Here is a 15062-nt window from a genome sequence, read left to right on the forward strand (position 1 = left end):
GTGGGCCAACATCTAAGCTGAGATATCTTCCAGGCACGCAGAGATGCGTGTCGACACCTGAGTGTCAGACGAGGGGAAGGAGAAAGGTAGTTGAGTGCCGGCCGCATATTAATGATAGGAGAGACCATGTGAGGATATGACAGAGCCGAGTGATTTGGTGTATAGAGAGAAGAAGAGAGGGCCTAGAACTGAGCACTGGTGGACACCAGTAGTGAGAGTACATCCTCTCCACATCATCTCTCCTGGTAGGAGGGGCCTACCAGGTAGGATGCAATCCAAGAGTGTGCAGAGACGCCTAGCCCTGAGAAGGTGGAGAGGAGGATCTGATGGTTCACCATATTGAAAGCTGTGACCAGATCTAGGACGATGAGAACAGAGGAGAGTCAGCTTCGGCAGTGTGGAGAGCCTCCGTGACACAGAGAAGAGCAGTCCCGGTTGAGTGACCCGTTTTGAAATCTGACTGGTTAGGGTCAAGAAGATAGTTCTGAGAGAGATATTGAGAGAGTTGGTCAAATGTTTCGGAAAGAAAATAAAGGATGGATACTGGTCTGTAGTATTTGACGACAAAGAGGAGTCGAGGTGTTGGTTTCTTGAGAACGGCCCATTTGGAAGTCAGAGGGGACACAGCCAGTGGTCAGGGATGAGTTGATGAGGGAAGTAAGGAATGGAAGAAGGTCTCCAGAGATGGTCTGGAGAAGGGAGGAGGGTCGCAGGATTTCATCTTGTATTCAATAGGCTAAATGAATGAGGAGCGGATGTCTTCGACCTTCTTTTCAAAGTGGTTGACAGTCGTCATTAGAGAGGGAGGGGGAGGGGGAGGGGGAGGATTAAGTTTCCTAGGGTTAGAGGCAGAAGCTTGAAATTTAGAGTGATATAAAGTGGACACAGCAGTGGACACAAAAGAAGACAAGGTAGACAGGAGGGAGTGAAAAGATGATAGGTCCTCCGGAAGTTTAGTTTGGATCCATTTTTGCTCAGCTGCCCGCAGCCGTGTTCTGTAAGCTCTCAATGAGGCACTTAGCCACGGAGCAGGAGGGAAAGGCCAAGCTGGCCGGGAGGAAAGGGGACACTGCGAGTCATAGGATGCATAAAGGGAGGAGAGGAGGGTTGAAGAGGTAGAGTCAGGAGACAGGAGGGAAAAGGATTTAGCAGAAGGGAGAGATGACAGGATAAAGAGGAGAGAATAGTGAGGTACAGAGCGAAGATTGTAATGGCACTTGGCCATCTGGGCAGGGGCTGAGTGGCTAGGGTTGGAGGAAAGGGAGACAGAAAAATAAACAAAGTAGTGATCAGATACCTGGAGAGGGTTGCAGTGAGATTAGTAGGCAAACAGCCTCTAGTAAAGATGAGGTCAAGCGTATTGCCTGCCTTGTTTATTTTATTTTTTATTTTTTTTATTTCACCTTTATTTAACCAGGTAGGCTAGTTGAGAACAAGTTCTCATTTACAACTGCGACCTGGCCAAGATAAAGCATAGCAGTGTGAACAGACAACACAGAGTTACACATGGAGTAAACAATTAACAAGTCAATAACACAGTAGAAAAAAAGGGGAGTCTATATTCAATGTGTGCAAAAGGCATGAGGAGGTAGGCAAATAATTACAATATTGCAGATTAACACTGGAATGATAAATGATCATGTACAGGTAGAGATATTGGTGTGCAAAAGAGCAGAAAAGTAAATAAATAAAAACTGTGGGGATGAGGTAGGTAAAAATGGGTGGGCTATTTACCAATAGATTATGTACAGCTGCAGCGATCGGTTAGCTGCTCAGATAGCTGATGTTTGAAGTTGGTGAGGGAGATAAAGGTCTCCAACTTCAGCGATTTTTGCAATTCGTTCCAGTCACAGGCAGCAGAGTACTGGAACGAAAGGCGGCCGAATGAGGTGTTGGCTTTAGGGATGATCAGTGAGATACACCTGCTGGAGCGCGTGCTACGGATGGGTGTTGCCATCGTGACCAGTGAACTGAGATAAGGCGGAGCTTTACCTAGCATGGCCTTGTAGACGACCTGGAGCCAGTGGGTCTTGCGACGAATATGTAGCGAGGGCCAGCCGACTAGAGCATACAAGTCGCATTGGTAGGTAGTATAAGGTGCTTTAGTGACAAAACGGATGGCACTGTGATAAACTGCATCCAGTTTGCTGAGAAGAGTGTTGGAAGCAATTTTGTAGATGACATCGCCGAAGTCGAGGATCGGTAGGATAGTCAGTTTTACTAGGGTAAGCTTGGCAGCGTGAGTGAAGGAGGCTTTGTTACGGAATAGAAAGCCGACTCTTGATTTGATTTTCGATTGGAGATGTTTGATATGGGTCTGGAAGGAGAGTTTGCAGTCTAGCCAGACACCTAGGTACTTATAGGTGTCCACATATTCAAGGTCGGAACCATCCAGTGTGGTGATGCTAGTCGGGCATGCGGGTGCAGGCAGCGATCGGTTGAAAAGCATGCATTTGGTTTTACTAGCGTTTAAGAGCAGTTGGAGGCCACGGAAGGAGTGTTGTATGGCATTGAAGCTCGTTTGGAGGTTAGATAGCACAGTGTCCAATGACGGGCCGAAAGTCTGCGTAGAGGTGGATCAGGGAATCGCCCGCAGCAAGAGCAACATCATTGATATATACAGAGAAAAGAGTCGGCCCGAGAATTTAACCCTGTGGCACCCCCATAGAGACTGCCAGAGGACCGGACAGCATGCCCTCCGATTTGACACACTGAACTCTGTCTGCAAAGTAATTGGTGAACCAGGCAAGGCAGTCATCCGAAAAACCGAGGCTACTGAGTCTGCCGATAAGAATATGGTGATTGACAGAGTCGAAAGCCTTGGCAAGGTCGATGAAGACGGCTGCACAGTACTGTCTTTTATCGATGGCGGTTATGATGTCGTTTAGTACCTTGAGTGTGGCTGAGGTGCACCCGTGACCGGCTCAGAAACCAGATTGCATAGCGGAGAAGGTACGGTGGGATTCGAGATGGTCAGTGACCTGTTTGTTGACTTGGCTTTCGAAGACCTTAGATAGGCAAGGCAGAATGGATATAGGTCTGTAACAGTTTGGGTCCAGGGTGTCTCCCCCTTTGAAGAGGGGGATGACTGCGGCAGCTTTCAATCCTTGGGGATCTCAGACGATATGAAAGAGAGGTTGAACAGGCTGGTAATAGGGGTTGCGACAATGGCGGCGGATAGTTTCAGAAATAGAGGGTCCAGATTGTCAAGCCCAGCTGATTTATACGGGTCCAGGTTTTGCAGCTCTTTCAGAACATCTGCTATCTGGATTTGGGTAAAGGAGAACCTGGAGAGGCTTGGGCGAGGAGCTGCGGGGGGGCCGGAGCTGTTGGCCGAGGTTGGAGTAGCCAGGAGGAAGGCATGGCCAGCCGTTGAGAAATGCTTGTTGAAGTTTTCAATAATCATGGATTTGTCGGTGGTGACCGTGTTCCCTAGCCTCAGTGCAGTGGGCAGCTGGGAGGAGGTGCTCTTGTTCTCCATGGACTTCACAGTGTCCCAGAACTTTTGGAGTTGGAGCTACAGGATGCAAACTTCTGCCTGAAGAAGCTGGCCTTAGCTTTCCTGACTGACTGCGTGTATTGGTTCCTGACTTCCCTGAACAGTTGCATATCGCAGGGACTGTTCGATGCTATTGCAGTCCGCCACAGGATGTTTTTGTGCTGGTCGAGGGCAGTCAGGTCTGGAGTGAACCAAGGGCTGTATCTGTTCTTAGTTCTGCATTTTTTGAACGGAGCATGCTTATCTAAAATGGTGAGGAAGTTACTCTTAAAGAATGACCAGGCATCCTCAACTGACAGGATGAGGTCAATGTCCTTCCAGGGTACCCGGGCCAGGTCGATTAGAAAGGCCAGCTCACAGAAGTGTTTTAGGGAGCGTTTGACAGTGATGAGGGGTGGTCGTTTGAACGCGGCACCGTAGCGGATACAGGCAATGAGGCAGTGGTCACTGAGATCCTGATTGAAGACAGCGGAGGTGTATTTGGAGGGCCAGTTGGTCAGGATGACGTCTATGAGGGTGCCCTTGCTTACAGAGTTAGGGTTGTACCTGGTGGGTTCCTTGATGATTTGTGTGAGATTGAGGGCATCTAGCTTAGATTGTAGGACTGCCGGGGTGTTAAGCATATCCCAGTTTAGGTCACCTAACAGAACAAACTCTGAAGCTAGATGGGGGGCAATCAATTCACAAGTGGTGTCCAGGGCACAGCTGGGAGCTGAGGGGGGTCGGTAGCAGGCGGCAACAGTGAGCGACTTATTTCTGGAGAGAGTCATTTTCAGAATTAGTAGTTCGAACTGTTTGGGTATGGACCTGGAAAGTATGACATTACTTTGCAGGCTATCTCTGCAGTAGACTGCAACTCCTCCCCTTTTGGCAGTTCTATCTTGACAGAAGATGTTATAGTTGGGTATGGAAATCTCTGAATTTTTGGTGGCCTTCCTGAGCCAGGATTCAGACATGGCAAGGACATCAGGGTTAGCAGAGTGTGCTAAAGCAGTGAGTAAAACAAACTTAGGGAGAAGGCTTCTGATGTTGACATGCATGAAACCAAGGCTTTTTCGATCACAGAAGTCAACAAATGAGGGTGCCTGGGGACATGCAGGGCCTGGGTTTACCTCCACATCACCCGCGGAACAGAGAAGGAGTAGTATGAGGGTGCGGCTAAAGGCTATCAAAACTGGTCGCCTAGAGCGTTGGGGACAGAGAATAAGAGGAGCAGGTATCTGGGCATGGTAGAATATATTCAGGGCATAATGCGCAGACAGGGGTATGGTGGGGTGCGGGTACGGCACTGGGTGATGATGAGAGAGGTTTTATCTCTGGACATGCTGGTTGTAATGGGTGAGGTCACCGCATATGTGAGTGGGAAGGGACTGGAAAAGGGTGAAGTCAAAAGAAGCAAGGAGTTGGAAAGAAATTAATCGAAGGCAGACGTCGGGAGGTTGAAGTACGGAGAGGGTGAGCCATCGTCAGGCAATGAGCTTATCAAGGTATCAAGCTCATATAGGGACTCTCTAAGGGCACCTGGATAACACAGTGCCCCTAACGCGGCCCACTCCCAAGGGCTGGGGTCTCTCGTTCTCCGTGGCTGGCGTGAGTAAGAGATTGAAGCTTGTTAACCCTCGCAAGGCTGCCGGCCCAGACATCATCCCAAGCCGCATCCTCAGAGCATGCGCAAACCAGCTGGCTGGGGTGTTTACGGACATATTCAATCTCTCCCTATCCCAGTCAGCTGTTCACACTTGATTCAAGATGTCCACAATTGTTCCTGTACCCAAGAAAGAACAGGTAACTGAACTTAATGACTACCGCCCTGTAGCACTCACTTCTTTCTTTATGAAGTGCTTTGAGAGGCAAGTTAAGGATCATATCACCTCTACCTTACCTGACACCGTAGACCCACTTCAATTTGCTTACCGCCCCAATAGATCCACAGACGATGCAATCACCATCGCACTGCACACTGCCCTATCCCATCTGGACAAGAAGAATACCTATGTAAGAATGCTGCTCATTGACTATAGCTGAGCCTTCAACACCATAGTACCCTCCAAACTCATCATGAAGCTTGGGGCCCTGGGTCTGAAACCTGTCCTGTGCAATTGGATCCTGGACTTCCTGACGGGCCGCCCCCAGGTGGTGAAGGTAGGAAACAACACCTCCACTTTGCTGATCCTTAACACAAACGGGGTACGTGCTCAGCCCCTTCATTTACTCCCTGTTCACCCATGACTGCGTGACTACGCAGGCCTCCAACTCAATCATCAAGTTGCAGATGACACAGTAGAAGGCCTGATTACCAACAATGGCAAGACAGCCTACAGGGAGGAGGGGAGGGCCTTGGCAGAGTGGTGCCAGGAAAAAATAACCTCTCCCTCAATGTCAACAAAACAAAGGAGCTGATCATGGACTTCAGGAAACAGCAGAGGGAGCACGCCCCTATCCACATCGATGGGACCGCAGTGGAGAAGGTGGAAAGATTCAAGTTCCTCTACGTACACATCACTGACAATCTGAAATGGTCCACCCACACAGACAATGTGGTGAAGAAGGCGTAACAGCGCCTCTTCAACCTCAGGAGGCTGAAGAAATTTGACTTGGCCCCTAAGACCCTCACAAACTTTTACAGATGCACAATTGAGAGCATCCTGTCGGGCTGTATCACCGCCTGGTACGGCAACTGTACCGCCCGCAACTTCAGGGCGCTCCTGAGGGTGGTGCGTTCTGCCCTACGCATCACAGGGAGCACACTGCCGAACCTCCAAGACACCTACAACACCCGATGTCACAGGAAGATCAAAAAGATCATCAAGGACATCAACCACACGAGCCACGGCCTGTTCACCCCGCTACCATACAGAAGACGAGGTCAGTACAGGTGCATCAAAGCTGGGGCCAAGAGACTGAAAAACAGCTTCTATCTCAAGGCCATCAGACTGCTAAATAGCCATCACTAGCCGGGTATCACACAGTTACTCAACCCTGCACCTTAGAAGCTGCTGCCCCATGTGCATAGACATGGTCACTTTAATAATGGAACACTAGTCACTTTCATAATGTTTACATACTGCTTTACTCATTTCATATGTATATACTGTATTCTATTCTACTGTATTTTAGTCATTGCCACTCCGTCATTGCTCGTCCTAATATTTATATATTTCTTAATTCCATTCTTTTAGTTTTAGATTTGTGTGTGCGTTGTTGTGAAATGTTAGATACTACTCCACTGTTGGAGCTAGGAACTCAATCATTTCACTACAGCCGCAATAACATCTGCTAAATCTGTGACCAATAACATTTGATTTGAACAATCATCTTCAGGTTAATAGCAGTCAGCAGTTCACACACCAAGTAGGCTACTGGGAAGAAAGGCAGCGCTTAAAGTAGATGGACCTAGCTGGCAAAAAGACAGTACTAGGCAACAGATAAAGACAAACATGATACTTATCAGTCCTGGAAATATTCTATAGCCAGGAGTCCTCTGGCTATAGAAAGAAGAACCCATTAGAGAGTCATTGTTATCATTTTCATTACAGCTGCCTGTTCCCATACATTATTAACTGACTTACCAGGTCAGATAAAGGTTAAATAAAATAATGAATAAATAAATTACCATCTCCCAGAAGTAGACGGCCATCTCGCTGCGGTTCTGCAGCACAGCCCAGATGAACAGAGAGGCCCACGGATAGAGACAGCTCTGCTCCCTGTACGAACATTCCCCCTGCAACAACTTATTCACTTGCTGAGTGGGGAGAGATATAAAGAGTGAGAGATCGAGAGAGATGAATACAGCTTGGTTAGCACAGCACAGCAGTCACAGTTACATTCTATGGCAGTGGTATAACTTTAGCAGTGTTGATAATTCAACTATATTGGTGGAGTGGATTCTACTCTATAACATGAATAAGTAGACCTTGTCATTGAGAACAGATGCATTTGTAATTCATGGATCCTGGTCAAAAGTAGTGCACTTAGAAAAAAAAGGGTTCTAAATAGTTATTTGTGGAGGGATTGGGTTCTACCAAGAACTGTTTTCCTCTTTAGAACCCATTTTGGAAACGGAGGGTTCTTTGTAAGGCAAAGGGTTCTACCTAGAACCATTTTTTGAAGAGAGGGTTCTTTGATGATTCTTTATGGGAAGAGTGATTATTTAAAAGGCAAGAAGGGTTCTACATACACTGTTCTGAATCTAAATGAGCTTTTTTATATATATTTTTCATAGTTTTATAGTTCTTGAGCACAAGTGTTTACCTCAGTGTTAAATTTTCAACATCAGGAGTTTTAATAATCTGATACGTTTAAAAAGATAGGTGTGAGATTTGTTTTTAACTGTACCTACACTACCGTTCAAAAGTTTGGGGTCACTTTGAAATTTCCTTGTATTCGAAAGAAAATACATTTTTTTGTACATTAAAATAACATCAAATTGATCAGAAATACAGTGTAGACATTGTTAATGTTGTAAATTACTATTGTAGCTGGAAATGGCAGATTTTTTTATGGAATATCTACATAGGCGTACAGAGGCCCATTATCAAATAAAATAAAATAACATTTTATTTGTCACATACACATGGTTAGCAGATGTTAATGCGAGTGTAGCGAAATGCTTGTGCTTCCAGTTCCGACAATGCAGTAATAACCAACAAGTAATCTAACTAACAATTCCAAAACTAATATCTTATACACAGTGTAAGGGGATAAAGAATATGTACATAAAGATATGAATGAGTGATGGTGCAGAGTAGCATAGGCAAGTAGATGGTATCGAGTACAGTATATACATATGAGATGAGTATGTAAACAAAGTGGCATAGTTAAAGTGGCTAGTGATACATGTATTACATAAGGATGCAGTAGATGATAGAGTACAGTATATACGTATACATATGAGATGAATAATGTAGGGTATGTAAACATTATATTAGGTAGCATTGTTTAAAGTGGCTAGTGATATATTTTACATCCTTTCCCATCAATTCCCATTATTGAAGTGGCTGGAGTTGAGTCAGTGTGTTGGCAGCAGCCACTCAATGTTAGTGGTTGCTGTTTAACAGTCTGATGGCCTTGAGATAGAAGCTGTTTTTCAGTCTCTCGGTCCCAGCTTTGATGCACCTGTACTGACCTCGCCTTCTGGATGATAGCGGGGTGAACAGGCAGTGGCTCGGGTGGGTGTTGTCCTTGATGATCTTTATGGCCTTCCTGTAACATCGGGTGGTGTAGGTGTCCTGGAGGGCAGGTAGTTTGCCCCCGGTGATACGTTGTGCAGACCTCACTACACTCTGGAGAGCCTTACGGTTGTGGGCGGAGCAGTTGCCGTACCAGGCGGTGATACAGCCCGCCAGGATGCTCTCGATTGTGCATCTGTAGAAGTTTATGAGTGTTTTTGGTGACAAGCCAAATTTCTTCAGCCTCCTGAGGTTGAAGAGGCGCTGCTGCGCCTTCTTCACGATGCTGTCTGTGTGAGTGGACCAATTCAGTTTGTCTGTGATGTGTATGCCGAGGAACTTATAACTTACTACCCTCTCCACTACTGTTCCATCGATGTGGATAGGGGGGTGTTCCCTCTGCTGTTTGCTGAAGTCCACAATCATCTCCTTAGTTTTGTTGACGTTGAGTGTGAGGTTATTGTCCTGACACCACACTCCGAGGGCCCTTACCTCCTCCCTGTAGGCCGTTTCGTCGTTGTTGGTAATCAAGCCTACCACTGTTGTGTCGTCTGCAAACTTGATGATTGAGTTGGAGACGTGCGTTGCCGCGCAGTCGTGGGTGAACAGGGAGTACAGGAGAGGGCTCAGAACGCACCCTTGTGGGGCCCCAGTGTTGAGGATCAGCGGGGTGGAGATGTTGTTGCCTACCCTCACCACCTGGGGGCGGCCCGTCAGGAAGTCCAGTACCCAGTTGCACAGGGCGGGGTCGAGACCCAGGGTCTCGAGCTTGATGACAAGCTTGGAGGGTACTATGGTGTTAAATGCCGAGCTGTAGTCGATGAACAGCATTCTCACATAGGTATTCCTCTTGTCCAGATGGGTTAGGGCAGTGTGCAGTGTGGTTGAGATTGCATCGTCTGTGGACCTATTTGGGCGGTAAGCAAATTGGAGTGGGTCTAGGGTGTCAGGTAGGGTGGAGGTGATATGGTCCTTGACTAGTCTCTCAAAGCACTTCATGATGACGGAAGTGAGTGCTACGGGGCGGTAGTCGTTTAGCTCAGTTACCTTAGCTTTCTTGGGAACAGGAATAATGGTGGCCCTCTTGAAGCATGTGGGAACAGCAGACTGGTATAGGGATTGATTGAATATGTCCGTAAACACACCAGCCAGCTGGTCTGCGCATGCTCTGAGGGCGCGGCTGGGGATGCCGTCTGGGCCTGCAGCCTTGCGAGGGTTAACAAGTCTAAATGTTTTACTCACCTCGGCTGCAGTGAAGGAGAGACCGCATGTTTCCGTTGCAGGCCGTGTCAGTGACCCTGTATTGTCCTCAAAGATGGCAAAAAAGTAATTTAGTCTGCCTGGGAGCAAGACATCCTGGTCCTTGACTGAGCTGGATTTCATCTTGTAGTCCGTGATTGACTGTAGACCCTGCCACATACCTCTTGTGTCTGAGCCGTTGAATTGAGATTCTACTTTGTCTCTATACTGACGCTTAGCTTGTTTGATAGCCTTACGGAGGGAATAGCTGCACTGTTTGTATTTGGTCATGTTACCAGTCACCTTGCTCTGATTAAAAGCAGTGGTTCGCGCTTTCAGTTTCACGCGAATGCTGCCATCAATCCACGGTTTCTGGTTAGGGAATGTTTTAATTGTTGCTATGGGAACGACATCTTCAACGCACGTTCTAATGAACTCGCACACCGAATCAGCGTATTCGTCAATGTTGTTGCCTGATGCAATACGAAACATGTCCCAGTCCACGTGGTGGAAGCAGTCTTGGAGTGTGGAATCAGCTTGGTCGGACCAGCGTTGGACAGACCTCAGCGTGGGAGCTTCTTGTTTTAGTTTCTGTCTGTAGGCAGGGATCAGCAAAATGGAGTCGTGGTCAGCTTTTCCGAAAGGGGGGCGGGGCAGGGCCTTATATGCGTCGCGGAAGTTAGAATAACAGTGATCCAAGGTTTTGCCAGCCCTGGTGGCGCAATCGATATGCTGATACATTTTAGGGAGTCTTGTTTTCAGATTAGCCTTGTTAAAATCCCCAGCAACAATGAATGCAGCCTCAGGATGTATGGATTCCAGTTTGCAAAGAGTCAAATAAAGTTCGTTCAGAGCCATCGATGTGTCTGCTTGGGGGGGAATATATACGGCTGTGATTATAATCGAAGAGAATTCTCTTGGTAGATAATGCGGTCTACATTTGATTGTGAGGAATTCTAAATCAGGTGAACAGAAGGATTTGAGTTCCTGTATGTTTCTGTGATCACACCACGTCTCGTTAGCCATAAGGCATACACCCCCGCCCCTCTTCTTACCAGAAAGGTATTTGTTTCTGTCGGCGCGATGTGTGGAGAAACCCGCTGGCTGCCCCGCATCCGAGAGCGTCTCTCCAGTGAGCCATGTTTCCGTGAAGCAAAGAACGTTACAGTCTCTGATGTCCCTCTGGAATGCTACCATTGCTCGGATTTCATCAACCTTGTTGTTGAGAAGAATGCTAGGAAGTGGGGCACGATGTGCCCGTCTCCGTAGTCTGACCAGAAGACCGCCTCGTTTCCCTCTTTTACGAAGTCGTTTTTTTGGGTCGCCGGCTGGGATCCATTCCGTTGTCTTGGTTGAAAGGCAGAACACAGGATCCGCTTCGCGAAAGTCATATTCTTGGTCGTACTGATGGTGAGTTGACGCTGATCTTATATTCAGTAGTTCTTCTCGACTGTATGTAATGAAACCTAAGATGACCTCGGGTATTAATGTAAGAAATAACACGTAAAAAAACATCAAACTGCATAGTTTCCTAGGAACGCGAAGCGAGGCGGCCATCTCTGACGGCGCCGGAAGTAAACTGACTCCTGTGTTCCAATGGCACATTATGTTAGCTAATCCAGGTTTATCATTTTAAAAGGCTAATTGATCATTAGAAAACCCTTTTGCAATTATGTTAGCACAGCTGTAAACTGTTGTCCTAATTGAAGAAGCAATAAAACTGGCCTTCTTTAGACTAGTTGAGTGTCTGGAGCATCAGCATTTGTGGGTTCGATTACAGGCTCAAAATGGCAAGAAACAAAGGACTTTCTTCTGAAACTCGTCAGTCTATTCTTGTTCTGAGAAATGAAGGCTATTCCAGTCAAGATATTGCCAAGAAACTGACGATCTCGTACAATGCTGTGTACTACTCCCTTCACAGAACAGCGCAAACTGGCTCTAACCACAATAGAAAGAGGAGTGGGAGGCCCCGGTGCACAACTGAGCAGGAGGACAAGTACATTAGAGTGTCTAGTTTGAGAAACAGACTGTCCTCAACTGGCAGCTTCATTAAATAGTACCCGCAAAACACCAGTCTCAATGTCAACTGGCGACTCCGGGATGCTGGCCTATCTTTTTTTTTAAATCTTTTTTTAATATATTTTATTTTGACATTTTTACCCCTTTTTCTCCCCAATTTCGTGGTATCCAATTGTTGTAGTAGCTACTATCTTGTCTCATCGCTACAACTCCCGTACGGGCTCGGGAGAGACGAAGGTTGAAAGTCATGCGTCCTCCGATACACAACCCAACCAGCCGTACTGCTTCTTAACACAGCGCGCATCCAACCCGGAAGCCAGCCGCACCAATGTGTCGGAGGGTACACCGTGCACCTGGCAACCTTGGTTAGCGCGCACTGCGCCCGGCCCGCCACAGGAGTCGCTGGTGTGCGATGAGACAAGGACATCCCTAACGACCAAGCACTCCCTAACCCGGACGACGCTAGGCCAATTGTGCGTCGCCCCACGGACCTCCCGGTTGCGGCCGGTTACGACTGAGCCTGTGCGCAAACCCAGGGACTCTGATGGCACAGCTGGCGCTGCAGTACAGCGCCCTTAACCACTGCACCACCCGAGAGGCCATGCTGGCCTATCTTAATCTTTTATTTTAATTGGCCAGTCTGAGATATGGCTTTTTCTTTGCAACTCTGCCTAGAAGGCCAGCATCCTGGAGTCGCCTTTTCGCTGTTGATGTTGAGACTGGTGTTTTATGGGTACTATTTAATTAAGCTTCAAAGATTAAAGGGGTTTTGGTAGAACAGTTCATAGAGGGTTCTAGGAAGAACCCTTAAAAATGAAAGGGTTCCCGGTAGAACCCTTCATCGAGGGTTCTAAGGAGAACATTTAGATGATAAAATGGTTCTCGGTAGAACCATTTATAGGTTCTAAGAATAACCCTTCATAGAGGGTTCTACCTTTGCTCCAAAAAGTGTTACCTTATGGAGACAAGCCGAAGAACCCTATATGGTTATATTTAGCACCTTTTTAGCTAAGTGTATAGAGCAGGGGTTTTCAACTCTTACCCTACGAGGTCCGGAGCCTGCTGGTTTTCTGTTCTACCAATAGAATATAGTTCTACCTGATAATTTGTTGCACCCACCTGGTGTCCCAGGTCTAAATCAGTCCCTGATTAGAGGGGAACAATTTTTAAAAAGCAGTGAAACTAGCTTTGAGGTCCACTGCTTGGATAGAGTGCCATTTGGAATGCAGCTATGGCAGACACTACCTTCAGTGCTCTCCTGGTGCTGGCGCTCTGGTCCAAACCGAGAAGACTGTAGTAGAAGGGCTCACACACATCTCCCAGGATGTCCCATAAAAGCCGTGAGACCTGGAGGGAGAGGCGAGAGGAAGTCATATAGAACTGAGATGACTAAATAGTTAAAGCAGATTATCAAACAAAACACCTAAATTCGATCAACTGCGTTTTAACTCCACACACAGCGAATGACGCCATACCTTCCCTTTGACCCCTCCTATTTTATCAATTGACCATGTAATTTCTCAATAAATACCGAGTAATTTCTATAGCATAAAATAAAATGCTGTGGAGGTCATGAAATTTCGTCAGCCGGTGATAGTCAAGCAAATAACTGTCGGTCTCACGGTAATTGACCGTTAATTAAATAACACATTTAGCATCTCCTGGCTTCCACACATAGCCTACAAGCCACTGATGCAGACCTTTGGAACATCTACATTTTAATACATCCATGTAATATAGCCTACACCTCCATAATAAATCCATTATTTATTTTAGACAGGTCTAAAGAAACATGAAATTAAGAAAATGTAGTCTATTTCATGAAAAAAAATACAATTGAACAAAGCTGAATAAAAGAAGAAAGGATATTTTCTCCAAAGGATTTGAGGGAGTGCGCACATGTGGCTATTCTGTGTTGAGCGATTAACAAAGAAATAGGTATTCCTGTATGCTTAATTTAGAGTTATTAATGTAACTTCAGTTGGGCTATATGTTTACATTTTGAATACATTGTAATGCTGCATGATATGACTCTAATGATGATTTGAAAAAAGTAGCTTGAAAGGCATGAGCTCTGCTTTGTTTATTGCGCAGGCTGTACACACGTCATCAGTCTCAATCAGTCACAATTTGACAAGTACTTGATAATGCCTCGGATTTTACTGCGGCATCCACTTTGTGTGGTCATAATGCAACCTAAAAAAAATCCATGCCTTTTCATCAGCCAACAAGATGAGTAAGCCTAACAAACAGCAAAAGCACTAGCCTAAGTCAATCTACTATCCCCGATAGTACAAACGTTAACCTATTCTATTCTGTGCGAGAAATAAATATTCCAAACATAGTCTGGGACAGTTGTGGGATGCAATAGAACCAAATGAATACAACCACTAGAATATTTTTTTTTTAAATGATGCAATGAGGCTGACGCAACAGATCAGAATGTTTAGCTTAAAATGTGATACTTCTATTTCTTCACATTATAAGCGCAGCAATGCGCACACTGCAGTAGGCTATAAGCGTGAATGTTCCATTAGTGGAAACAACCATTATCAAAAGTGACCGCAAATGCGATTATGCATGTAATGCTTTAATTATAAAGGTGCATTTTAATGGTGAAAATTATCTTCCCCAAACTTGAAACTCGAAACTCACGCGCTGCTTATGTATGCCAGTTAGGCTCTATGCCAGTTAGGCTCTACACTATTCGTAAAGCTAATTAATGTGCTTAATTTTAAGAAGTTATTTGGCCACATATAGGTCTATGGGCTAGGCTACATGAGATGTGTGACTATGATTCGAAAAAGTCGCAAAAAAAGGCATTGTTTTTTGCCTTACACTGGGCATCATTCACAAGTGATAATATATAATTCACAAGTGATAGGCTAATATTGTCACCCATCAGACTGTTCTATTTAATCTCGTCTTTACATATACTAAATAATATATGTGTCAAATTTGTTTTGATTTAGAATGGATCATTATCATGCACATGTCTCGAAACACAGACAGGGAAAACATTTTTTTTAATTTATTCACTTAAATAGCGAATGGAGGACGCTTTTCCCGTGGTTCATTTTCATACCAGTCAAGTAGGCTATATTCCTGCTGTAAAGACAAGCAATGTGCTTAATATT

General features: G+C 45.8%; 1 protein-coding gene across 1 annotated transcript in view; it reads right to left on the reverse strand.

Moving 5' to 3' along the window:
* Window positions 1-15062, reverse strand: part of trpm4a (transient receptor potential cation channel, subfamily M, member 4a) — a 79692-nt gene that overhangs the window by 31812 nt on the left and 32818 nt on the right. Inside the window, 2 exon segments of the mRNA XM_064988779.1 lie at window positions 7113-7241; window positions 13171-13272. Of these exon segments, the coding sequence (XP_064844851.1) occupies window positions 7113-7241; window positions 13171-13272 (231 nt within the window).

The sequence above is a fragment of the Oncorhynchus masou genome, chromosome 15, assembly GCF_036934945.1.
Source record: "Oncorhynchus masou masou isolate Uvic2021 chromosome 15, UVic_Omas_1.1, whole genome shotgun sequence".
NCBI classification, from domain to species: domain Eukaryota; kingdom Metazoa; phylum Chordata; class Actinopteri; order Salmoniformes; family Salmonidae; genus Oncorhynchus; species Oncorhynchus masou.